Here is a 27,734-nt window from a genome sequence, read left to right as displayed (position 1 = left end):
CTGTCTGAACTCTGAAATCTTCCAGCAGCCATGGTCCACCAGAGCGCCGAGCTGTCCCACTGCTAGGCGACGGGGCATCCGAGAGGGCAGAAGACATGGTGGGACAGACGGCCGGGGACAATTGCACTGAAGTCTGTTACTATAGCAATTACTGTAGTAACCATGGAAACACTATGGAGGACTGGTTTGGTCTACACTGTCATCGTCGTCATGTTCGCCACCAAAGCCGACGGACTTCACAGGGATGAGTTTACTCGATCACAAGGTGAGAGGAAGTGCTTACGATCGAGGTGCCGCCCGTTAGCTGCACGAGAGTGTGATGCCGTACAATCGAGGAAACTGTTTATCGCAACCAATAAGTCGTATTAATTGATTTTGAAAGGTAATAGTACATGCATATTGATGAAGTAGGTGCTGCAAGGGCAAATATAAAAGCTCCAATGCTATGCAAGCAGCATTATGCTTAATGCCTAGAAGTGCTTTCATTTGGTCCTTTGGTCCTATCCCCAACTCTTGGATCTGGAAACATGCTTTTCTGCTCTGCAGTTCTTTTTTTTTTTTTTTTTTTATCTAACAATAAAAGTCTCATTGTATACATTCTTCCAGGAATTTATTAACCCTGAAGGAAGTACTACTCCGAAACATGCAAAATACAGATTTCAATCAAGGACCGTTTGATCAGAGAGCAAGTTTGCAAAATTATGAACAGACATTACAAATTCTTTTTTTATTTACTTGAAAGATTTTTAGAACTCGGCACTGCAGAAATATTTTTGTCCGTGCCAAAAATGTGCTGAGATGTAATATTTCGCCTGCCTGCTCAAACCTTAGAAGTATACCCAACCAGACATAAATATACTCGTTAAACAGAGCTGTCGACACTTGATTTATTTCACGCTGTCCCTACAGTTCAGACCCGAGTGTCCCAATGGCAATTTGTCAGTGTATCTGCGTAATTTATTTTTGCAAGATTTTACCTTAATCATGTTCAGATGACTGAGGCTTTTTTTTTTTTTAAGCTGAAAGCTAAGAGACATCTGTAACATATATACGAGATAAGTTGCTGTTATTTTATTACGATTTTATTTACATGCAAAAAAGCAGAGCAGCGTCAGACTTGTGTCCGTCCCTTGTCTGCAGCAGGTCTAAATCCAGGTTACATAACATGAGTTGACGTTTTCAAGCAAATTAAAAATTCAGTGCAAAGAGAATTTCGATATGCTGTTAACGGCACATACGTTATACTTTCAGGCCTTTATAAATAGCATGGTTTACCTTGATCCGGGCTTTACACTGCGGGTTGATTTTGATTCTTTTCAGTCTTTGAGAACAAGACTACTTTAATGTATTGTAGTCCAGGCAACCAGAGTGCAATCTGTGTTTCATTTCAGTGAGGGGAAAAAGACTGTCTCAGTGCTACTCGTATAAAGATTCAGAATAAAATTGTATTTAATTTTAATATTTTGTTTTTGTAATTTAAGGATCAAGCTATGCTGCCCGTAGTTACTGTAAATCTTTATATTTATAGTTTACGTCATTTGACAAAACGAACCCTGGAAAGTGTTTCTGGTCTGACTCGCCTGTCTGAGCTCCTGAGGCACACTCCAGGCCTGCAAGTCTGGTTTTCTGACCTTGAACTTTGCCTCCACAAATCATGAAGCAGCAACGCATGCAGCCACGTGCCCCCCCCCCACACCTTTAACCACACAACCTCCCCTCCCCTCCCTCTCGCATGCACACCGAAGCTGGACCGACTGAAATCCCCTGAGGGCGTAGACATGAAATCCCCGAGTGTTCCTGTCTTGTCACCTAGAACAAGGCTGCGATTGTGTATTTCCCAAACCTAACCTCTGACCCCTCGCAGCCATCTGTCTCCAATAGTCTGCCACTCGGCTTCCTTTAAATAACACCCCCCCTCCCGGCATAGCCCATTTCCCTCAAAGACGTTGTTCTCCTGAGGTACAGACATTTGGGGCTGTAAAGCTACACTAATTAGTATTTGGGTAATATCATTATTGTTTTACTTTAACTATGGATTTAAAGACTAACTGGTCGTATTGGTAATTCAGATTGGGTTTACCATCAATAGTGTTGAGTTTTCTACGGAGTCCAGACACTGGTGGTGGGAACCATGTGGACGGTGTAAATCCAATTGGGAGGGGACTGAGCTGCTTGCCCATGAGGACACAAATGTATATTTTAATTGGGATGTCTATGTACTTTTCACCATACACTGCATGTTCATTTTCCTATTTTCTCCAGCTCATTCTTTTCACGGAACACTTACAGATGCTTCATCTTGTTGTAGTGATTGTTTGAAATGAGGCCCGGCAGCGTTTGGCCCCCCGGGATGCCGCCGAGGTGCGCCTGGGATTGAGGGGAGGGACAGTTTTCCAAGCAGAGATGTTTCCTTCCACTATTTTCTTTGGGTGATAACAGAAAGCAGGGTGATGCCTGGCTTATGGGCGGTTTGGCACACTTATCAGCACAGCTTCTGTATGAAATCACTTTTAGCCAGGGAGTGTCTTTGTTTTAAATTTAGCAGGAACGTTTCCAGTGCAGTTTTATTGGCTTTACATTTTCATCAGCCACTGAAAGACTTCTATGAACTCAATTCCCTTCCCTTCAGGAGAGGAGGAGAGGACCGGAACAAAAAGAAGCAAGGCTGGATTTGTTGTCTTTAAAGAAACATAGTCCACCAGAGCGTATATAAATAAAAAGGTTTAGAGACCTCCTCGTGGGACTTCTCCCTCATCCATTCTGTTGAGTCATTAAACTCAAAGCCATTGATATATATTTACTTTGATGTTCCAAGATGAGAACGTACACCTAATAATAACAACAAACCCTTCCCAGTGTGGGTAACATTCCCCTTCTAATACTGTGTTTACTTTCATCATGTAAACTACATTAATGGCTGTAATGCTCTCAACATCTGGCACGTCTCTGTCGCCACAGGAAACAGCATAAACCATCAGAGAAATGAGGTGATAATGATTTTATCTCCTCCTAGTGATTGAGGCACTATTTTTATTTATTATTTTTATAAACACAGCTAATTAAAGCACTGGATATATCCTCATTTTCCCAGTTGGATGGAGCAGACGATGAGCAGGATTGGTTGGGAGTGCTGTGGAGAGGAAGCTTACTGTACACACTCGTACGTTTAATTCAAACGCACTAATTTGTCCTGCTGGTGTTCGTTAGTGCTCCAGTTTATTCGGTGCAAAGCCTCTTTCGTTTCTTCCTCGGAGGTGAGTTGTATCGACTTTACAAGGACCCTTCATCTTCGCCGCAGGAGTTTTTCCTGTGTTTCAGACTTGATGGCTACACCACCCGCCTGATGGCTTGATGTGGTTTGTAAGAGCAGGGAGGAAAACGGCTCGGGGCGATTCGGAAGCTAATGGTTTTGAACAGCAGTGTTGAAAAGAAGTGTCCATTTTAGAACTTTCGAAGCACGTTCTTGAGTTGAGGAGCCAAAAATTATCAATATTAAAAAATAAAAATAAAAATTTAGCGTAAGAAAATATGACCAATTAAAGAAAATATATATATATATCCTGTATTGGTTGGCTGTAACACCAGAAATCCGTGCTGTCTCGTACAATGCGGTTTCAGGGTGATGGCACGACTTGAATACAAAAATTCTATGACAGCCTTAATCTTTTACACTGAAAAACACCATACATGTAAATGGTGTGTTGTATTTGGTTGGCTCCCTTAACTGTGCACCAACACAGCTGCGGTAGAAAGTGAAACTTGAAATTATGATGCAAACTCATTTTTTGGAGAGGGAATTGCGCATCATCCCTTTTTGTCCTCACTTTTTGAACACCGATCATATTTTGTACCAAACTTCCCATGTCGAAAATACAGCATCCATTTCCATTTGAAGGCGGCGCTTCTAATTGCACTCTGTTTTTTCAAGCCAGGCCTATCAACTGTGTTCCCCCCCCCCCATAGAGAGCCCTTCAAGTGCGTACAAGGAAACTCTGATCTCTGGGTATTTACTCTGTGTGGGAAGGGGCTGCGTCTCCACCGACTGGGGCCAAAGGCTCGATGAAAACTGTCCAAACAGCTAGCTGACGTTGGCTGTTTGGACAATAAATCTCAGCCAGGCCCCGGTACAGACTGGGACGGACAGGAAGTGTACAGTTTCAGTGAAACCATGGCAACATCCTTTTGGCCTCATGCAGGAAGGGCTTTTGGAATGGAGGGATCTCGTCAGGAATGGGCTAAAAATCCTGCTAATTGCTTTTTGCCAACTAGGTTACTCTTTCAATGTCCTATAGTTATTTATATAAACAACTCCCAAATTCACAACTGTTCTTAATTAGTCAATTAGATTATGTTGAATTTTGGATGTATTAAGTTAAACTGAGATTTTCCTGCTATGCCTTGTTTATTTCCTTCCCTCTCTAGCCGCTTTCCTGTCCAGTCTGGGCCAGTATGAGATTGCCGTCCCATTACGTGTAGGACCCAGTGGTGAGACGCTGGCCACAGAAACGCCTCAACACCACAGAAGAAGACGCAGCACTGGGGACAGACTGCCTGACTCTGTATTATGCTTTCTGAAATTCATTTAATAATTTTTTTTATTCTCATTGTTGAATTTCTGTGCATGACATTATAGATTCCTCTCTAAGACGCGCAACTTTCTGATCCAAAAGCCATTCATGAGCTTGAACTCTTGTTTTCCCGTCTCTTAGCTCTTCTACCAGCTTTCCACGTCACGCAACAACTTCCTGCTGAACCTCACGCTACAGGGAAGCTTGCTGTCCAGGCAGTTCAGGGTGGAATACTGGAAGAGAGGTCGATTGGCCTGGAGTCACCCGTATTCTCCCCACTGCCACTATGTGGGGCATCTCCAAGACCAGCCGCACTCCAGCAAAGTGGCCCTGAGCAACTGTAACGGCCTGGTAAGAATAAAAATAAATAATCTGTTCCGATATCATGGCAGGAAAGAACAAACCATGATCACTCATGATTTTGTCTTTGCCAGACCAACCAGTGTTGTCCTAAGAAACTGAAATGACCTGAAGCTAAATGGGGACCAGTTCTACTGGAGACTCGGGGGGGCAAATTATTTAACCAATCAGGGTTGCCTTCAATAGAAGAGATGGGGCAATTACTGCACAATGGCAATAGCTATGTTTAATTCCACTTTCGTGCCGATTCACCATGTGAGACTTTGAGTTAGGTAGCTTTGTTCAAATTAGGTTGATGATGTCATTGGACAATTTAACAGCTTTCCACAGTGGTTAAATCAGTAATGTTTCTCACAATCTTTTAGGCTGAATTTATTGCCCTCGCCTTGCAGCATCATGTATCTGCGCGTCCTCTCACTACAAACCGCTGCACACACGTCTGAGGTTCGGACGCGCTCCACGGAGCGTTAATAAGCCGCACACGCAATTACTGTTTGCCAGACCGGCGAGCCGGCCGGGTGTCCAGGGGAGCATCACTAACTTTATTATGGGGATTAAAGGCGCTTTGAAAGTCTGCCGCTGCCAGTCAACGGGAGACACTCGCCCTCGCCACGGCAACACGTGCTGCATGAGCTGAACCGAAATGTTCTCATTCTCCTCGCTCTCATTCACGCCTTCATGCTCTCACATGAGTTTGGGTGTCTTTGTTTGATCTGTGTGGTCCCGGTACCTTTCAGGGTCCACACCAAAGGGGGGGGGGTTCGTAGTGGGACGGTCCTAACACAGGATGGATGATTTTAGGCTCGCATCCCTGCTGTAAAAATGTAAATGATTGTGCAACAATTGTTATTTGTTTATTAAACAGTTGTGTTGTCTGATATTACTTTTTTGACCCGATGGCCATTCTGCATGTGTGTCTTTTATTAGTAAATAATTTCATGTATTACTGTATTCCTCAAGAAGTTCAAAATGCTAATTTTGCAAACATTTTCAGCAAATTTAGCCTCTGTGAAATGAAATGACCGTACAAAAACAGGGCATAGTGAGCATTATCCTATTCATGGGAAAGTGTTATATATGTAATCTGATTACATAATCCCAATCACATGTAATGCATTATACTGCTCAGCTTTGCATGTGGGCTTCAGATGATGCTGATCTTAAACTGACGACAACAACTGCACCAACATCAAACACAAAGCTCAGCTTCCCTCGCTGGGAGCCGAGCGGTTGATTTGAAGTCTCCGTGTATTCAGCTGTTTTTTAAGCCATTATTTTCGTCAGCTTTTTTCTTTCTAGCAATGATGGAGCATTTTTGGGTTCATTTATGTTGCTGTTTTCTCTTGTTTTTCATTAAGACTTTTCGTTTGTGACATTTACATCATGAGAGCAGTGATTTCTGTTATTTTATTCTCTTCTGTTCTGCGAATCTATCTCTCTGCAGCAGGGGGTGATTGTTGCAGGGGGGGAGGAGTACCTGATTGAACCCCTTGTCTCACCAGATAACCAGACCAGAATGGAGAGGGGGGAGAGAGCAGAGGGGCGCCCCCATGTGGTTTACAAGCGATCATCCCTCCGCTATCAGTACAAGGGCCAATCTTGTGGCGTCATTGGTGAGAGGAGAGAATTTGAAGTGCTTTCTGGAATCATTGATGGGCTCAAAGTGTTTCAAATGATCATCACTCGTGCTTCGGTGACGTGATCGATCTGCAGATGAGAAGCCCATGAAAGGCGCGTCGTGGTGGCAGCGGACTCTGAAGACGCCTCCCCACCATGTCGGTCGAGGGCAGCTGCCTCTGAAGCGCTCGGTCAGCCGGGAGCGTTACGTGGAAACCCTTGTGGTTGCCGACAAGATGATGGTGGGTTACCATGGACGCAGAGACATCGAACAGTACATCCTGGCCGTCATGAATATTGTAAGTTTCACAACACAAAGGTTCTACATGCACGGCGCATTGAAACGATTTCTCACATATGATGGAATTATTCAATCGTGAGATTACTACAATGGCAGAAATAAGTTTCTGTGCAAGCGTAATCGGATTTAGTATTTTTTTTTAAATCCGATTAAAGATTTAAGGCAAGAATAACAAATGTAGGCTTTCTATTTCTGTTCCAGAAGGTCACGTGATTCAGTCAGACAGTCTCCGGTTGTATTTCATCTTCATCTGCACTATCTGTCACTGGGGATCACTTCACACGCAGTTAATGGCTATACGTTCACGTTTTGGGAACGTATATAATGAAGGGTTGCTCAGCCGCTGTTGTTACAGAGCAGGTTGCATCCGGAGTGTTGGGGAATCCCGGAAAGCAGACTCCAATAATGACGAGTGTCTGAGAGCAGCTTGACTGGTGGTAGTGGTTTTGCCACTGGTTGGTTTTATTACTGCTCTTTGAAAACCATCTGGTGCGCTGACTTCACCGTTCTCTATTCTACCTCATAGCGAGGCAGGAATCTGAACCATTGCTGCAAAAATATTCATGATTCGTTCCACAAGTCTAAAGTTAAAACAAACATTTCTACATAAGCAGAATATATGTTACTGCTGTGGTCAGAAAAATTAGTGCCAAGATATTTCCATTACAAATCTTCATTTATGAGGGATTGCTCCTGGGTCTGTCTCCAACGTGGTTCTCCAGCGGTGCATCAGCTGTTTTTAAGACTGGTCTTTTCTTGTTTCCCTGGAGGTCAGGTTGCCAAACTGTTCCAGGATTCTAGCCTGGGGAACGCAGTCAACATTGTGGTTACACGGCTCATCCTGCTCATGGAAGACCAGGTGAATAAACTGTTGGAATGCGTTGTAGAAATGGCCTCGCTCTTCTCCTGCTTCTCCTCATTATCTTCACACACGATCAGCATCTGTGAGCTCCTTGTTTGCGTCCACATCCGGTGGACCATGAGTCTGAAAGCAGCCTCCGCTCTAATGAAAGGGGCAAGGGGGTCTCCTACTTGTCAGACAGCGCTGCTTTGTGACTGTTCTGCTGCTTACTATGGTGAACAATGACCTCTCTGACCCTTGCTATGATGGACATCCACTGTGAAGAAAAGCTTCAAATTAGATTCAGCCTCTGACACCGGAAACGTATCGTCTAAAATTATTTCGCCGTTCATCCAGGCGGGGGGGCTGGACCCTATCCCAGCTGACACCGGGAGAAAGGCAGGGTACACCCCGGACATGTTGCCAGTTCACCAGTTTGCCCATATTGAGTGAGAGAGAATGGTTGTGCGTCTTTTTTTGTGACTGTGTGATGAACTGGCAACTTGTGCGACCCCACCCGGGATGAATAAAGCGAAGCAAATTAACGATGCTGACATTAATATTAACCATTGATTTGCTGCCTCCCTAAACTGTTGGCATGGCTGCAGCGTCTTGTCTGACATAAGCGAGTGAATGGAGGCTAGACAGGATGCAGCTTTTGATTCCACAACTGGACCACAAGGTCATACAAGGTGTACGACCTCACCCCCGCAGTAGGAGGGATGACTTGGCCCTCTAACTACCTAGTAACCAACTTTATAAGCCGGCCATTAGCGGAAGCGGTGCTAGAAAGCAACCCGCTCCATCGTAATTCTGACCTCCTAGCAAGCTCACAGATGAATAAGGACTTGCAGGGGCTTTACAGTGCGGCTTTGAGGTTTCCACCACGTCTCTTATTTAGAAGAAGAACGGTGCTGTATTAATCCCACATGGGGATTAATTTCACTTTAAACAGATGCACGATGTCACACACACACACACACACACACACATAGGCCTAATAGACACATAAACTAAGGGCCTATACACATGCAAATGTAAGATTACATTAAAAGCAGCCTGCACGTTGTTGGGAGGATCGGTGCCATGCTCAAGGGCACCTCAGCGATGACGAGGAAGTGAACTGGTTCCCCCTCCCAAACTGTGGTCTGCACTGTTCTAGAACCAGCCACCCCCCGATCCAAGTCCCTCCGGCCTGAGCTTCAGCCGCCAGGCAGCATTTCTCAAAAATGCTTTTTAATATTTTTTTTTCTCTCCATATGTTTATTTTGCAGCCCCGGAATTTGCCTCACGGATACGGTTGTCCTCAGACAGAGAGCTAACGTTAGGACCAAGAGCAGTGGGCTGTATTAGTGTTATTATTCCCCCCTCTGTGGGCCATTTAGGTTGAGGTCAGGACAAGATTGAGCGCAGTCGCTGCTCCGCTGCCGGTTTCCAGGTCTGAAGACGGCGAGCTGTCCCTGGAAAATAAAATCACGCCAGCACTGGGCCCAGAAAGGAGGGACTGTGGGATGAGACAATTACTAGTTATGTCACCACATGCATTCCTGGGTTACGAGTTCTCGCCAGCTGTGGCCAGCAGAGCACTCCGTCCTCCCCCTTCTCCTCCCTGCACTCTCATAATGCTAGAAAAAAAAGAAGCCTTCTCTGAAATCCTGCCTCCACATAGTTAGCTGCAATCTAATGAAGCTGCTTTCCAGGGAAAACCACAAATCTCTATTTAAATATTTTTCAGAAAAACTAAAAACTTGTCATCGAGAAAAAGAGTCGCAAAGCTGACCCCTTTTTCTGGATTGCAACCAGCAATTTTAAATTGCTCATCACAATTTCTCAAAACTCACAGTAATATCCTCACATTGGTACTTTTGTCCAACGACCATTTACTTATCAATAAATGATGAATAAAAGCTGCAGATTCTTACCCTTGAGAGGCATAATAGCATCTAATAGAAACTGCAAGAGTTGAGCTATCCGCTTTTATTGTGTTTCTAAATATTGAAATATGCTTTTTTCTATTTGCTTTTAACTGTGTATTCTCTCTTTGTCTGTCTACCAGCCGGCACTGGAGATCAACCACCATGCTGGGAAGTCTTTAGACAGCTTCTGTAAGTGGCAGAAAACCATCCAACACCGCAGCAGCTACAGCAACGCCATCCCAGACAATGGGATCGCTCACCACGACACTGCCGTGCTTATCACCAGGTGAGGAAACGCACAAACGATAAACAGCAACTCGGCACTGCAGCTGTAAGGGTTAAACTTTCTTCTGCTCAGTTTCCTCTGAGCAGAATTCTGACATTCCCGTTCCTTATCCTCCAGCATTTTCAGTCGAGGTCAGGAGTGTGTTTTGTCTTGTCTCGGGTGGACGATAGCTGGGGCTGCTCTGCCCAGCTCAGCATCTGGAGCGAACACGAACGAGACACAATGACAGATTTATACTTTCACGAAAGCAGCCAGAGAATGCAGAGATGTGCTGAGAAGTTGAGAAAGCGAGCGGAATCCAGAGCAAGGCCTCCTTAAACTGTGTGAATCTGCTCTATAGCCGCTCCTTCACTCATCAGGAGTAACTGTTATATTTGCATATCGGATAAAACGCTGATTGAGGAATGCACAACAGCAAACGACACAACCCCGGTTTGGTCGGAGTCATCTGAACGGGACGGGGTGAACAGAAGGTAATTATGTAAGAGGAGGCGTGGAGAAGTGTAGATCAGTTATTTCTGAGGTGTTGGCTCCGTGAGAACATTTCTACAACGGGATGTATCGAGAGGATGGATGCAGTCCAGACGGATGACACCACAGTGACGCTCCATCATTTCCTTCAATTGTTCCTTAAAACTATCGCTGCTGTCCAACATGTGTGTGTGTGTGTGTGTGTGTGTCACGGTCTTGAGTACGCTACACGCCCATGCCAAATGTTTTTGCATGCACTGGATTGCATTCTTCCTCATGAGGTTAAAACTTGTCTGATTTTCTTTCCTTCCCACCTGCAGGTACGACATCTGCATCCAAAAAAACAAGCCCTGTGAAACCCTAGGTAAAGCGCGCACACACACACACACACACATCTATTATTGGTGTAATTTAGTGTTTGCACTAACGAACACTATTCTGCCTGAACCGAATCATCATGGCCGAATGCCTATTTTACTAAACTGAACCTTAACATAAAACCCAGAGTGAATCGTCCCTATTTTACTTATGAATTTTGTCTTCATGTCTGCAGTATTCATGATTTTACACTCTCAAAGGTGATATTAATGTGTGTGTGCGTGTCTGTGTGTGTGTGACACAGGTCTGGCGCCTGTAGGAGGAATGTGTGAACCTGAGAGAAGCTGCAGCATCAACGAGGACATCGGCCTCGGAACAGCTTTCACCATCGCCCATGAGATCGGACACACGTGAGTGAAACACACACGCACGCATGAATGAATGCGGGACGACACGAAAGACGAACAACCGCTCATGCACACACGCAAACAGACCTACAGACAACTTGTAAGCAATCAATTCACCTAAGTTGCAAGTTTTTGGAGGTGGCAGGAAACCGGAGAAAACCCATGCAGATACGGAGAGAACATGCAAACCCGATTCCTTCTTAATATCAGGAGAAAGCGCTACCCACTACGCCACCGGGTACGCAGGGTGCCCCGTTACCCACTGGGTAACTGTTAACCAGCGAATGATGGAGGGGGGGGGGGGGGGGGTTGCTTTTTTTTTTTTACCTCTTCAAAGGTTTAATTCTTCTTTTTGCTTAAAGTACAGAATTGTTATTTAATGTGTTCATGTTAAAAGTTCTACAGTTTAAAAAAAAAGCACTACTTGTTGTAAATCGGCTCCAGATCTGATGCCAAGTAGAAACCCAGCAGGGCTTTGAGTGCCAACGCACCAGAGTGCTATTTCCAGAGGGACGCTGCCCACTGTGACGGCAATAATAAAACGTCTGGTCACAGATTGACAGCTGTGGACTATACGCTATTACACTGTGGTGGTCCGCCACAATAAGGTCAATAATTACGTTTCCCCACAGGTTTATGATTCAGGGTTGAGGTAATATGCCCTTTCTGTACTTTCATATTCGTCTTATTTAATGTAATTAATTTAGTCAGACAAGGCTCTGTCTGGCGCCCCACAACTTCGGATTCCCACTTCATTATCCGCACTGATGTGTTTTCCAATGTCCCCATCTGTGCTGCAGGGACCTTTTACTGATCTACACAACCTCAAAATGTCACTTTATCATCATGGGCTTTAGGTTTGGGATGAACCATGACGGTATGGGAAATGCTTGCGGGCCCCGTAGCCAGGAGACCGCCAAGCTGATGGCCGATCACATCACCATGAAGACGAACCCATTCATCTGGTCCGCCTGTAGCCAGGATTACATCACCAGCTTCCTGGAGTGAGTCAGCCTATCGTATGTCTGCAAACCACAAGTCATTTAGCAATTAGAGGTTTAAAAAAGAGAAAAACATCCCTTGGATGCCATAGTAACATTTTTGAGACACTAAATCCAGCAGATGAATCTTGACAACAGGCGAATCCACGACTGTAATTAATTTTCTTTCTCTGAGCAAATCGATAAAACGCTGCCTATTAACGGTCATGCTAATTTGAACCCATTATTTTTTTTCAGCTCGGGTATGGGCTCTTGCCTCAATAACATTCCCGCCAAGCAGGAGTTTGTGTACCCAACGACGGCGCCGGGCCAGGCCTACGACGCAGACGAACAATGCCGCTTCCAGTACGGCGTCCGGTCTCGGCAGTGTAAATACGCGGTGAGTTCATCCTGATAAGAGCAAAGATAAATGACTATATATTATAGTGCACTAGGATTTATGCAGATTCCACAGCGTACAGATTAGCGCTTGTGTTTTTTCTCACGGCTTTTGCCTGATGTCTGTTCCTGACTGTAAGAGGCATCTTGCAATACTTTAGCAGAATAGCATCTACTTTATTGCATGGGTAACTTTTGTGGAGCCACGTTCAGTGTGAATGGACACCTGCAACAGCTGCTTCAGAGACTTCAACATCAACTCTAAAGCAGGAGCAGAAAGAAAGGATGGTGAACGACAGCGTGCAGAAACACTCTGACGCGCCGTCAATCTCCTTGTTTTTGTGCTTCTCTCCGTCTTCACTGTTCTTTCACACACACACAGGAAGTCTGCAGCGAGCTGTGGTGCATGAGCAAGAGCAACCGTTGCATCACCAGCAGCATTCCTGCTGCGGAGGGAACCATATGTCAGACCAGCACCATAGAAAAAGGGGTGATTTCAGTTAAATTAAACTCATTTATTTGCTTGCTTTGCTCTTGTTGTAAGAGAGGCCATAAAAAGGCCCATAAAACATAGAATAGGACAGTTTGAAACGATTCACCTTGATGAGCACGTAAAATGTGTGTAGAATATCAGAATTGTAGGATGTCTAAATTTTTATCTTTATTTGTGCTGCAGTGGTGTTACAAGAGGATGTGCGTGGCCTACGGGACCCGTCCACAGGGCGTGGATGGGGGCTGGGGGCTGTGGTCACCCTGGCAGGAGTGCAGCAGGACCTGTGGAGGCGGAGTCTCCTCTTCTGTCAGACACTGTGACAGCCCCAGGTAGGTAGGGAGAGAGACGGATTCTTTATTAATCCAGAGGGAAATTTCTAGACACACCGTCGCTCTTAGCATATTTATGTGCATGCATACATTAATTCAAAACGTGTTGTGCTAATCTATCTTAATAAATGTTTGAATTGAAATAATAATTATTGGCTGCTAAGGTTGTAGCTTTTATCCGTACTGAGAGACTGGAGACAAACTTTAATGACGTTCTCCTCCTGCTGAAGGCAAAATGCAGCTTATGTTAATATGAAACATCCGGAGTCTGGCAGTCGTATTGTAGGTTTATTTCCAGTGTTGTGGAACAAACCTCCTCCTGGCAACAAACCTTACTTTACATGCAGCTTGCAGGAAGTGTCTTTTCACCACAGCACAGAAAGGAAACACCCTCCATAGACCAGGAGGGAATTTTTCTGATGCCTTCTAATGTGGTGAAATCACACTGTTGAAACATCTTGTTATCAACATTAAAATGCAGATTAGCACAGACAGGAGGCTGGACATTTCGTCCTTCACTTCATTACGTCCTCTTGAAGTAGAAATATTGCATCTTTCACAATAATGAAAGTATCGCAAGTCCAACGCGCATCAAATTCAGTATTGCAGTTACTTCTGGAGTACATCGACCAAACGTGAAGTGTATTGAATCGTTGTTTCTCAAGGAGGACGCTCAGAAAAGCAGACAGAGAGCATTTGCTTCATAGGTATATAAAGCCTGTAGATTTTACATTTATAAGCAGGTGTAATTACAGTTAATAAAAAAAAAACACAGAATTGTGTTACCCTAAACAGAAGAATGACCCCAATCAGTTCCAAACCATGAAGTTTGGTATCCAGAAATAGAGTAATGCTATAAATTAGCCAGATAAAGATCATCTTCAATGATTAAATCCTGATAATATGACATCAGTTCTATTGGATCAGGGACTCTCACAGGAAGAACTCACAAACACAATACAGAGAGAGCTGAGATTTATCTCCATTATCTTTATCTGGCATTAGCATCACTATTTTTATGGCCTTTTGAAATAATTCATCACCAAATATCCATCACACTTGCTTTTAAATCACAATCCCCAGATCCCTCAATTATTTGGGATTAAACTAAGCATGACCTGAATCGAATCTGAAGAGAATCTTTTGTTTAATTTGTGTTTTGTCGATTGCATATTTGCTTTTGTTCCATTCTGCTCCATAAATTCATTTAACGTTTAGCAGAGGCAGACATTTGACAGTGCCAGACTCTGGCTTCCTTCTCCGCCTGTTTTTTTTTTTTTTTTTTTAATGTAGACACTGTCGTTGTGGTCTGCGACAGACAGTAAAGCAATAAAAGAGACAGACAGTGAGATTGAAAACACACTGATGAAGGCAGGCAAAGCAGAAATCAGGAGCCAGTATTGGGTGGTGACGTGATGGAGGATAGGCCATTTTTAAATTGGACTCAGATGTGACTGACCAGCCCAATTCTCTTTGCGTTTTGGTTGCAGGCCAACCATCGGTGGAAAGTATTGTCTGGGGGAGAGGAAGCGCTTCAGGTCCTGCAATATTGACGTGAGCATTGCTGCGCTGCCCCGTTATCGCCATGAGAGCCGCCTGGTGAACGTGCGGTGCTAAAAATCCTGAAAAGTATTTAAATCAACGGTTTGTTCTTTACAGGAGTGCCCTGCAGGCTCCCGAGATTTCAGAGAGATTCAATGCTCGGATTTTGACAGCGTTCCTTTCCGAGGAAAATTTTACACCTGGAAGTCATACAGAGGAGGTGACTGTATAAATATATATGTGTGTGTAATTATTGATATGTTTATTTACTCGCACATTGGTGACTTCTACCGCAGATTTCCTCTTTGCTCTTTACATCACCGTCAGCCGTTGGTTTAAAGTAAGCGGCTATAATCAAGCGATGAACTTCAAACTGCTGTTTATACGATCTAAGAGCAAATGGAAACCAGTACTTTAAGTTAAGAGTTGACGACGGGAGATGAACAGAAGGCAGTGTGTGTGTGTGTGTGTGCGTGTGTGTGTGTGCGTGTGTGTGTGAGGGAGATACAGGAGACAGTGAATCGAAGCAGCAGACCCCCCCCCCCCCCCCCCCTGTCTGGCCCACAGCTGCTGGCTGCAGAGATCCATGCATCCCACAATGCCTTGCGAGAATTCCTTGCTTCTGATGAGCGCTACGTTTTGGATGTGAACGATAAATAGTTTCAACAACAAAACTGCCTTTAATCTAGCCCTCCAAAAACATAATGGCTTACAGAGATGGCTGGATTCCAACTTCAGGCAACGAGCGCTCCTCTCATCAAGTCAGCTGATTTTACAATGGAAATTCCTTGCAGCTGTTATAATAGGATGAGTGCCATAGATTCTGCCCGGCATTAAGGCCAGATCACAGCGCCCAGCCCCTTCCTTGTCCTCCGCCGTCCTCTAATGCTCTCAGAACTCTCAGTTCAGCTTTCTTTCTTTTTATTTTTAACCTCTTACTTGGGGGAGATCGTTAACTTTTTCTTTTTTTCCTCTTTATCTTGTGTTCTCTATAAATTCATCCTCATGTGCGTCACGGCTATTTTATGAGGGTCAAGCAAGGCCTGCATCTTAAAATAATTATTGTGCTGGAAAATAACAGTTTATCCTCTCGACACGTGCTTCTTTATCAAATCCAGTCCCTTTGACAAAATCATTGAAATCTCAGAGGCAAATGACTGGAAAGCAGGGGATGAAATGAAGAGGCAAGGCAGCGATACGAGAAATAGTCCAACCAAACTTCTTATTCTCTAATGGGTGTGAATTAATTTATGAAATTCAATTCCAATCAGTAATTTTGCATTTTTAGCCATTCAAATGTACATCAGGAAATATCTTAATAACAGTTGTCCCACCTTAGCTCTATTAAATATCTTAAATATGACACCATCACACAGGAAATGACTTCTCCTGTGTTAAGATATTTCTTTGGGACGGTAGGATCCTAGATTACCGTTGGATGACCCACCCTGCTTTCAATGCTTCCTACGCCCGTGCTCTTTGCTCATTCCATTCTGTTATCCATGATGCCGTCCCTCCGATCTCCTCTCATTCTCGCTCACGCTTTTGTCCTGCCTGTGAGGACGGAGTGCAGCCTGTCTCTCCCAGCAACAAACGCAGTGCAGACTGTTGTCAACAGCCACTCAAATTATGGAACTGTTGCAGAGCTGCGCACATGGATGAAGGATATATATCACTTGTTTGGAGCAGGCCTGCAAAAGTGTGTGTTTATTAGGTCACTGAAATGTACCGGGTCCAAACATGCTACAATAATTATTATTATTAATAAGATAAGACATTGCGTCACCAAAGAGCCGTTGTAGCTATTTATCTCCTGTGTATTTGGACACGCGTGTTACTTTGTTCTAAAAGCAAATGAAACCCAAAGATGATCAGTTTCATAATCCATAAGAATGTTGTCTCCATCCTCTTTGTTTATCATCTGTATTGATTTCATTAACGTTCACGTGCTCTGCCTCAGGGCCGAGCATTCTGTCCAGGTTGTTGTGTTTTTGTCCGATTTTGTGCTCTAATAAAGAGAGTTTCTGGTGTGTGTGTGTGTGTGTGTGTGCGCGCATCTAGGTGGGGTGAAACCGTGTTCTCTCAACTGCTTGGCGGAAGGATACAACTTCTACACAGAGCGTGCTCCGGCTGTGGTGGATGGCACACCTTGTCGAGACGATTCTCTGGATGTGTGCGTAAACGGAGAGTGTAAGGTGAGATAAAAGTGAGTGTGTGTGTGTGTGTGTGTGTGTGTGTGTGCACGCTCGTGCATCCATACAATTGTTTGATTTGAAATATGACCCATTTCAACATCGAGGGTAAAACATCAGAATAGAGGACAGTGTTTCTCATTAAACGTTGGCCTCCACTTTTTTATTATTGGAGCCGTGCCCCCCCCCCCCCCCCATCTTGCTCTCTATCTCTGACAACACATCATGTATCATCGGTTTACGTAAATTAACAGCCGCAGAGGGTTATTTATTAGTATTTTTTGCATTTTAGATTTGTGTGTCCACCATCTGTGCTCGATTACATAGTGGACAATGTCTCTTTGCTTCACTCCTCCCTTGCATGGACAATCTCACATAAAAACACAAAGGAAGAAAGATGCCTGACGGATGTTAACTTGCGCAATCGTTTCAACCCCTTGCTTGTGTGCGATGGGCTCGATAAACCATATCTACAATGTGTTATGACGAAGCGCAATAGATTTCCCTTTATTTTGGGACTCGTTTTAACACCCATATGAAACGGGTTACATGGCGGCTGTTGATTCCCCGTCTGTTGTTGGTTACACTTTTTGTTTATTCTGAGTGTGGCTTCTCTCCAAAATGTAAGCATGAGCTTCGGACGGCGAAAGAAACCCAAACTTCAGGATATCCAGACGTCCAGCTTGTATTGTGGTTGCCTGCTGCTTCTTGTCGAGTTCCAAAATATATTTCTTTTTTTTTTTTTTAAGCTCCCCCTCATTTTGCCTCTCACCCCCAATGATCTCGCTTTATTTTAAGTGGCTCAGGGGTTAGGGAGGTTGGAGTTCCGGAACTCATCCAAAAAGAGGATTTTGTTTATCAACATCCCCTCTCCGTTCTCTCCGTTCTCTCCTCCTCCTCCACATCTCGCCTCCTGTCCCTGTACTCTGCTCTGGAGGAACTCGGTGACCCTCCAGCTCAGCTGTTAGTCTGTCTGCGCTGCAGACACCCTTTCATTCACTGCAGTCTTAGATTTTTCTCTCACTTTTTTCTTTTCCTTTTGGTCTTGACATCCATTCCTCCAATTTCTTTTTTTCTCTCTCTCTTTCCCTTCCTCTTTATTGCAACTTCTCTGTCTGCCCTCCAGTCAGAACCTCTTCCTTCTGCTCCGTCCGCTCGCCTCTCGTATTATTTTATGTACACATAAAACTTTCACAACACTATGGAGAAACCTCTTGTTTGCATTCTCATGCTGGCTTCAGTCCCAGAGATGCGTTCCTAAAATAATGAGACAGGAGAGACGGAGAAATGTGGGAGGTAAAAACAATGAAGAAAACACTTGGAAACAGATGGTTCTGTTGAGCACCACAGGCTGCCTGCAGACAAAACGGGCTTCAGCCAGAATTATTTCTGGATTTACTGGACAAAATGCGGAGGTTCCGACTTATTAAGAAAAGTGCATTTTGTAAATGTGCACAGCAGATTGCCAAACTCTCAAAAATATGCACAGGTACGTGCAGCCATAGCCGGTAGTGATTTTATACTTCAGTGATGATTAAGTTTGATGGATGCGTTCCGTTATTCATTTGCATCACAATTGTCAGATATCCTTTAATAATGACCTACTTTCTTGATTTTTGTTTTTTTGCATATGAATAAAAAAAAATTAAGCTGCAGAAATCTTCCTGTAAAATGTAATTAAGTCACAAATCATGACACACTGACTCGGCTTCAGTTAATTCCAGCCCCGGGGTCAATCACAAAAACCCCCCCAAATACACTAGTTTCAATTGTGGATTTGATTTGAGCTGTGATTTAATCAGTACTGAAGTAATAATAAGCCTCATTGTCATTCCCTATAATAAGCAACTGTCATACGAATAAATAAGAACCTGAGCAGCTGCCGTTCATTCTCCACACTTTTGTTTAGGTTTGGTACACTGTTAAAGAGTTTGAGTAAAACCACCTGCATCACTCATTACAAAACCTATTTATGTGGACCGCTACGCGTTTAACAACCCGAGAGCATCGTGTCTGCTCAGGATCAGAACACATCTGGAGTTACCATCTGATATTTCTCTGTTTTGGAACGGTGGCCTGGAAGACATTGGGGGGGTAATCCCTCGGTCGGACCGTGACACCTCAACTTACCCGCTCTGCCCCTTCACCCTTGACCCCTCTCGTGTCGCGGGAGCTCACTCGTTTCTCCCTTCCCGCAGCACGTGGGTTGCGATCGTATGCTCGGATCAGACGTTCGCGAGGACCGATGCCGGATCTGTGGGGGTGACGGGAGCAGCTGTGCATCCGTGGAAGGAGTCTTCAACGACTCGTTGCCTGAAGGAGGTACGCAAACAAAAGGCACCAGCACTCGTTATCACGTCAGTTGTTCTTTTTGCAGCTGCTGTCGCCGAGGTCATTCACATTGAAGAACGTAGATGTCCAGAAAAGGGAATTGGGTCAACAGAAAATACCTGCCACGTGACCTTTGAGTCCGGACGATGCGTATTATGTGCCCTTAATATCAAGCAGTAATAAAATACTTGAGTATTTAAGGGTGATCTCTTGACTTTTGTTTTTGGCCTAAAGATTAGGGGCAAATTTTATTTTATAATATGTAAATTAAAAAAGGCTACAGGGTCTCAAATGTGCTCAATATCTCATAAAATATGTCAATCCAAGACCTCAGAAAAATTCCTCAAAGAACTCCCAAATAAATATATACATACATGCATAAATATATGTACAGTATATGTATGCATAAATATATTTGTCCGGCAGACACTCATGGACACATGTCAGTCAGATTTAGTCGAGGTCCAACCCGTGTTGCTTGAGGGCCGGCTGCTTTCGGATCTATTTTTGGTTACGTTTCTCCCCCCTCAACACCAACCTCAAGAGTTTCTCACCCAACTGTCAACGCCACATCCCCCCCCCCCCCCAGGATTCCTCAGCAGGGACACACCCTGAAGCAGCAGCTGTGCTCTGGACCACAGTGGCCAGGCCAGTCTGTCAACCCAGCTGAGTACCTCAAGTACCCTCAAAATAACTCGCGTTCTTGTTGGCCCCCCAAAAAAATCAGTTTAGCTTTTTTTGTTTGTGTCTTTTGGGACATTGTATCCAAATTAAAAGTGTATTGATTTATTGCACTTCCTTGTACTTGGGTGATTTGGAAGTATCGCTGAGGCTAACGGAGAAGATTTCCTGACTTGTACTCCCCGAAGTCCTAAAATGCTGCCGACTTTCATCATAAAAATAGATTTAGCGTTATAATATCATCGCAGCTATTTTCTACAATTTTAGGAATCTCCCACTGCATTTTGTGTCTTTTTTCACTGCTTGTATAGTACTGTCATGACAACTGACCTCTTTAGCAACAACAGAGGAGGGCTCCTTTTTAATAAGTGTCCCAGCATGCATTGCAGAACTTGTTCACCCATGCAAGAAAAGCTTTCGTCAAACGCGAACATGTCCAAACGCATTTCTCTGTGGATTTCTGTCCAAAAAATGCACCGTGTGATCAAAACATTTGCGGACACCGTTTCAATTGTTGAATACCCCATTTAAAAGTCATTGGTATGCTGCTATAACTGCTTCTGGGAAGGCCTTGGCGAGTGTTGGAGTCCGGACCGCCAGGATTTGTTCCCCTTCAGCCATAGAAGCATTAGTGAGGTCGGGCACTCGTGTTAAGTGATTAAGGCCTGGCTCTATGCTGTTGATTCAATGCATCCCAGTGGTGGGGTTAAAGTCAGGGCTCAAGGTACATAGACGGTAGTGTCAACATACTGTTGGCCATAAAATACACAATTTCCCAATTCTTTTTTATTTATTTTTTTGCCAGCAAAAGTTGAGTGAACAGAGTTCAGTTGAGTTTAAAGCGTATACTTAATCTGTCAAAAGTCCTAAAAGTCTAAACTCAACTTTGTCACAACTGCAGAACAGCTTGGTCTCAACTTAACCCAACGTCCTGGGCCAAGATCGGAGGCTTATTCTTGGAACAGAAAGATTGATGACCGCTGGCATCATTTGGTCATGTCAATAACTAAGCTTTTGATTTCGCTGTACTCCCAAAGCCTTTAGCCATTGCCCCCCCCCCCCCCAGTGCATAAGATATTTAAATAGTCCAGGTTTAGCAATAGCCATTGAACTTACAAAAAGAGTAAAAACGACAAAACATGAATGACTAATGGAGTTCCTTACATCCTAGAAAAGTGAAGCTGTTGTGCTACTTAATCTTTGTCCATTTCTATTAGAAGCAATAATGTCCCCCCATAAGTCTCTTTCCATGTGTGCAGCCTGTGGCTCTGGGAGGCGGTGAGGGGTTATTGAAGTGTCAAGGGCCTGGGCTTTACAGCTCCTTTGCTGTGTGTTTACCACACAGGTCCCTGATTGTTAACAGAACACACTTTTCTTCTCAATGTGTGTGTCTCCGAGACCCAAAAACCTCAAACTCCAGACCCTCTAATCTTCCATACGTCAATCTATAAACCCGGAGCAGGGTCAGTCCCACCTCTCGGAGCTCCCCAGAGGAGTCACGAGCCAAGCCTCATTTTTCCTCTTGTGGTCAAAGCATTGGAAGGAATGGTTTCATTCCTTCACTGTTTTATTCCCTTTTCCTCTAGTGAGACTGAAGTTATTCATGGGGCTGTCCGTGAATAACTTCAACTTTATTTATATATAGAGCGTTTCATACAACAAGGCGGTTTAATGTGTTGTACAGGATGGTGAGAGGTAACAGAAAAGGTAAAAAGTTTACAAATCAAAAGTGCACGTACAGGTGAGCAACTCGAGAAAGAAGATAAAGTAGTGCAGATAAAAATGTCTGATAATAACCTTAAAGAAATACAAGCAATGTGAAAAGCATTCATGCATCCTTTTTCGGTAACCACTTAACCCTGAGCAGGGTTTTGGAAGAAGCTTCCCAGCTGACACTGGGCAAGAGGCAGGGTGCACCCAGTTTATCACCCATATTAAACGTACAATTAAATTTCGGTTTGTCACGGCGGTGATTGTTTCATATCGACTGAGAGATTGTCTAAGTTGCATAACAAAATGTTGCTTCATCATGCTCTTATTTGACACCTCAGTACAACCGACAGGCGGAACCCAGATGTTTTGAGGGTTCTCGATTAGTGAATTGGAGTGATGTAGTAATATTTCCAGAATATTTTTGACAGCACTCTGGCTGCAAGTCCATTTTTTATACAATGGACTTGATAGTGAACAGGACATTTTAAGAATTCTGTTTAATGTTTATTGTTTTGTGGAATTTGGCATAGAGGAAGCATATAGAAGTTAAACGTGAGGGGGCCGAGGATGGACTCTTGTGAGACCCCAGAGTTTATATCCACATGTTCAGACACACTTCTATGAATTGAATAATAATTTATGCACTAAAGACAGAACTTAAAACGTGTTTAGCTGCTTCTGGGTCTCATCCAGCCTTCTGATCTTTGTAATAAAACGCTGTGGCCCACAGTGTCGAAAGTGGCGGTAAGATCCAACCAATACTAAGACATGCTCTTCCTCGTTTAGCACCTTCGTGAGTGCAGTCTCTGTGCTGTGATGGGGCCGTAATCCTGATTGATAGTAGAACTGAGTAAAAGCAGAGCAAAGCCAGCTGGACGTGAGATTAGCGTAAAAAGAGAGACCAAAGCAGATGAAGGGAGAAAAAGAAGAAGAAGAAGAAGAAGAAGAAGAGGAGGAGGAGGAGGAGGAGGAGGATGGAGGCTAGGTCTTGGCATTGAATTTGCGCTCTAGCAAAGAGCCAAGCAGTGTAGCTGAGAGCGCCCAGGAATGCAGCTGGAATCTGAAGTCTTTGCTTGGTCCATTGGCATCCCACAGAGCTAAACACTACTCGTGCATCCATCACCCCTGACCCCCATTGAATAATCTGCCTTTGCTGTGTTTAATTCTGTTTTTTTTTTTTTTTTTTTACATTCGGTTGCAGGTTATGAAGAGGTGGTCAGAATTCCTAAAGGGTCAGTGTTCATCCACATACAGGAACTCAACATCTCCCTCAACTACCTCGGTCAGATATCATTATTCAAACTGATCTTGAATTAATATAAATGTTTGTCCATTGTTCACACAAAATCATTTTTTTCTTACGTGTATTCGTCTCTTTTCTTTACTCCCAACGTCTTTCCTCCTCCCCTTTCCATCCAAGTGCTGAAGAGTAAAGGGAACCAGTACTTTATCAATGGGAAGCTGACCATTGACACGCCACGCAGGTTCCACATCGCTGGCACCACCTTCCACTACAGGCGGCCCACCAACGGTCCAGAAACGCTAGAAGCTCAGGGGCCAACAAACATTACCCTGGTTGTCATGGTAACAATGAAAAACGGGTCTTTCACAGATATGGCACAAGTACTTCTCCATCATTTTGTCGTGTTAAATGTTAGCTGCATGTTTAGGTGCTGGTGAGGGAGGAAAACCCCGGCGTCCACTATCGTTTTAACCCACCCGTGAACAAGGATCCACTGAGCGGCTTCGCTTGGCACTACACCTCCTGGTCACGGTGCTCGGCTCTCTGCGCTGGAGGTAGCTTCAACTTGGGAGGATGTTGCACTGGTTTACATTACTTTTCTAACCAAATATCTAACCCCAATCCTAAAATGAATGGGTGTTAACTTGCGGGTTCAACAATTTGGGTTCTCAATCTGTGTGCTTGAATTGCCATTTGCCAGAGCCCCAAAAAAAAAAGAATTGGTTCCATATGCAGAGAAGATGTTAAATACTATTCGCCATTTTCCAATAAAACTAACGAACTTCCTTCTTTTTTCCGTGAAATGCACCCGTGTCGGCCGATCCTGACTGTTTCACGCCATGATTTGTTTAAATGTGGTCAAACATTTTGGGAACGCTGCTTTATTCAAGAAGATTATTTGAAGTCGCTGCACCCACACAGGAAATATATAACACCCTCGTCATTTTTACACTCGGGTTTTGTACAAATTACACAAACGTGTTAATTTGGCCGCTGTCGAGGTGTTTACAGTTTAAATTTATTGCTTTGGGGAGAAATGTATTTGAGGTCACACCAACCACCAGAAAACCCTTTAATGCAATTACATTAACAGAGGTGGACGTTCATAATAGTGGGTTGTGGACAATGCACTGCTGGAGTAATTGTGCTGAGCTCAGAGGCATTCAGGCAGAACTCTGGTTCCTGCAGATATCGCTTTCAGACAATCTGCCTTTTCCTCTCTGGCCTTCGTGAGTTAATAATCCATGTCGCCTGACTTGATAAGAGCCCTGAGGAATAAATAATCTCACTTGGTATTAAGAGGAGGATGTGAATGTTGGCATTGAACCGTGGCAGTTTATCACATGGGGGGTGATTCATCATGGATTGTTTGTTTAATTTAAAAAAAAAAAACCTGTCCGACATTGTGAATCAGTGAATAGGAGAGGTGTGTGAATGGGAAGGATTTGTTTTCACCTAAATCCATTTGCTTTTGTTTGTTTGTCAAAGGCTTTTATAGATCTTGGATGAAACTTGAAAATTTAAATGAATGAAAAACTAGATCAAAATTTAAACAAACTAAATTTTAGCAATCGTATTTGTCTTTAATGCTTATAGCAGAACATTAGCACCTCCTTTGTGGGGTAGCAGATTTATTTTTGCTGCCAGTCACCTGCAAAAATGTTTTAAACTGTCACCAAAGCAGAGTTGGTCACATGTGGGAACGAACACGTATTGCTTTTTAAATTATTTTTCCAGGAAAACATTTCCATGGAAAATGTATTATACACACTTTATTTTTTTAATCTGCATAATTATTCTCAGCATTCTGGAAGATTCCGTGCGGGGAAAAGGGACGCAGTGCCCAAAACAACTAACCTGAATAAAGATTGCTCCATTTTGTTCCTTTTTGTTTGCTAGTTTCACATTTTCTCACCTGTGGGCAGGTGTGCAGTTTCAGCAGGCGGTGTGTAAGAAGCAGTCGGATCATTCAGTCGTCTACAACCAGTTCTGTGACAAGAAGAACAAATCCAAAGAGAAGAGAAGATCCTGCAACACTGAGCCGTGCTCCCCGAGGTAAGAAGTCTGGACGTGTAACTTGGTGACTGTTTGTTCTGGTACCTCGGTGGTCTGAGGGTAAATCTGCCCTTTTCCTCTCACCGTGAGCGTATTGGAGGTGTCTGCACGTGATGAAATCTTGTATCTGTATATTATGTTGCCTTTCTTATGAGGGATCCTTCGCTTCCGCATTAGCCAAGACCACATCGAGTTTCCTCCGCTGTGGCCCACTTGGTTGTGGATGTGTTTGAGTAATGTCTTGGAAACATAATGATCTTTTGGAAGGGTTACTGGATGTTTTGTTTCCTCTGGCATGGACGATCGCTCGGCCCTCCACCCACTCTGAGCAGCCCGCTCTGCAATCTCGGGGCCAACTTAAAGACAAAACTGTCTTCTTCTTTTTTTAAACCACAAGGTTCTTCTTTAGCAATCTTATCTTGAAAGTCTTGCAGCTGAAGGAATGCAGGACTGCTGGAGATCGAAGAGTAAACTCTTTGCAGGTCATTCTCTGTCCTCGGGAAGCGTATGCCTCTTTTTATGGAACAGCGTCCAGGCTGTAGGACTTGCTTTTCCAAACTCCATACATGTTTGTAGTCTGTGATTTTCATTTCAAACTGCGAGAAGCTGAAGGTCTGTTTTTGAACTCTTGAAAACGTGCAAATCGCCGAACGCTATTGCCTCCTCGCTCATCATTAATCATTGTCGTCTTCACCATCATCAGATTTGCCGTGTCGAGGAGCTGGTGGACGCTCCTCTGCCTTTTGGGTGGAGCAGAAGCATTTTCATTCCCTTTGATTCAAGCTCCGGCTGTAATAGTTCTTTGTGTGACCGCTCTGTTCACTGATTCTATGTGCTTTGTCTCTCGCTGTAATAAACTGAGGGCTTTCGTCTGCCTCTAGCTGGTGGACGGGAGCGTGGTCAGAATGCAGTCGCAGCTGTAACGGCGGCCTGCGGACACGAGGGGTGTTATGCAAGAGGCGGGTCTCTGGAACGGAGGAGAAGGTCCTGGACGACTCGGCATGTACCCCCCTGCACCCTTCTGTCACTGAGCCCTGCAACAACCACAGCTGCCCCCCTGAATGGCTGGCCCTGGATTGGTCAGAGGTAGGCAGGCATTTCCCCCTCACACATGTGGTCTCCATGCAGTCCTGCAATGTTTCTTTTTTTGGTTTTATTTGGTCAACTCGTGCAGAATTCCTCCTCGATCGGACAGTGGTGTTTATTTTCCATTCGACCATCAGAAACACGGTGCGTCCGGCAAGCGAGCGCAAGCTGCATCTAAACCATCAAATGCACGACAGGCGGATGCATCACGGCTTTGTCGTTGCAATCATAGCATTGCACGTCATGTGGGACTTCTCTGACCGAAGTGGAGGTCATCGCTCCCGTCTTCTTACCCTTAGAGTGTTTGCGTCTTTGCAAACGTGCAGATATGCGAGCCACATTTTCTAGACGCGTCTCGCTGGCTCGTCTTGTCTTTCGTCGAGTACCACGGAACAGAAATGTCCCCCCGTGTCGCGTCTTACTGCGTTCCTGGAACTCGAGCTCTGCTCTGGGTTCAGGATGAATTCAAGCCAAACTAAATTGTGTCAGAATTGCTTCATTGTCCAACCTTTCTCCACAGTTGTGCTTCAGTGATTGCGCTCGCTGGTTTGCAGTAACTGCCATGGCTCTTGACTCTGCTGCCCTCTGCCGAGTGGATGCCGAGGGTCTTTCTTTGCATGCTTCTGACCGCAGCGAACCCCTGCTGACCTCTCCATCGCCTCCCGTCTCTCCTACCTGATGCCCATGCGTCTCCTTCTTTCTTTATCGGCAGTGTACGCCCAGCTGTGGTCCCGGCTACAGGCACCGTCTTGTCTTGTGTAAGAGCGGGGCGAGTAGAGACAACCTGCCGGAGTCCAAGTGTCCCAAACACGGCCGTCCCACCTCCAGGGTGCGCTGTAACCTTCAACGTTGTCCTCCCCCTCAGTGGGTAATGGGGCCCTGGGGAGAGGTGAGATGAGTTTTTTTTTATGTTGAGGCTATAATGCCAAACACCTGTTTTATATCTTTTGTAAGCGTGTGTGTGTGTGTTTCTGGTCCTTAGTGCTCTGCAAAGTGTGGACTGGGTCAGGAGATGCGTTCGGTGCAGTGCCTGAACCACAACGGCCTGCCGTCCCACGAGTGTCTGGACCATCGGCGGCCGGCGGCCATGCAGCAGTGCAAGAGCAAATGTAACCTCAGTCTGCCTGTCAATGCAGACAACCCCGAAGGTCAAAGTTCACTCACTTAACTGAAATTAACATGAAGCTCAAAATGTAATGAACATAAACGTATTCCTAGGCTGTTATCAGCGGCATATTGGGTTTCGTTTCATCATTCTCAGTTTGTAAATAAACATAAATAACATTTCCTTTCGCACAAATGAGTGTGTACAAGAATTTTTAACTGAAATTTCTCAGTCGCCTAAAGTTAATGAATAATTATACCCACAGAGAAATGATCAGAGCATTAAAACAGACTAAAAGTAAACGTACAAATGTGATTGAGTCATTGCTGCTTCACTGCTCTGTAAAATAAATCCTGTTCTGAAGCCATTTCTGGTTTTGTGCTCCTGCAGAGTGTAAAGATGTGAACACTGTGGCCTACTGCCCCCTGGTGCTCAGGTTCAAGTTCTGCAGCCGGCCATATTTCAGGCAAATGTGCTGCAAGACTTGCCAGGGACACTGA

The 27,734-nt window shown here is 44.3% G+C and overlaps 1 protein-coding gene across 1 annotated transcript; it reads left to right on the top strand.

Annotated features, from left to right (window-relative positions):
• Positions 1 to 162: 162 nt before the first annotated feature.
• adamts10 (ADAM metallopeptidase with thrombospondin type 1 motif, 10) lies at positions 163 to 27,734 on the top strand. The gene is made up of 25 exons (XM_068743384.1): positions 163 to 265; positions 4,423 to 4,559; positions 4,710 to 4,919; positions 6,373 to 6,541; positions 6,642 to 6,844; positions 7,622 to 7,705; positions 9,744 to 9,889; positions 10,681 to 10,724; positions 10,983 to 11,088; positions 11,943 to 12,089; positions 12,324 to 12,465; positions 12,847 to 12,954; positions 13,141 to 13,286; positions 14,777 to 14,840; positions 14,946 to 15,048; positions 16,890 to 17,023; positions 19,219 to 19,342; positions 22,947 to 23,027; positions 23,166 to 23,329; positions 23,416 to 23,542; positions 24,914 to 25,043; positions 25,925 to 26,129; positions 26,842 to 27,018; positions 27,112 to 27,277; positions 27,625 to 27,734. Exons 1-25 carry the CDS (start codon positions 163 to 165, stop codon positions 27,732 to 27,734), a joined length of 3,330 nt encoding a protein of 1,109 aa, XP_068599485.1.

The sequence above is a fragment of the Brachionichthys hirsutus genome, chromosome 9 (genome assembly GCF_040956055.1).
Source record: "Brachionichthys hirsutus isolate HB-005 chromosome 9, CSIRO-AGI_Bhir_v1, whole genome shotgun sequence".
NCBI lineage: Eukaryota > Metazoa > Chordata > Actinopteri > Lophiiformes > Brachionichthyidae > Brachionichthys > Brachionichthys hirsutus.
Note: the sequence above shows the minus strand (reverse complement) of the source record. Positions and strands in the feature narration are given on the sequence as shown.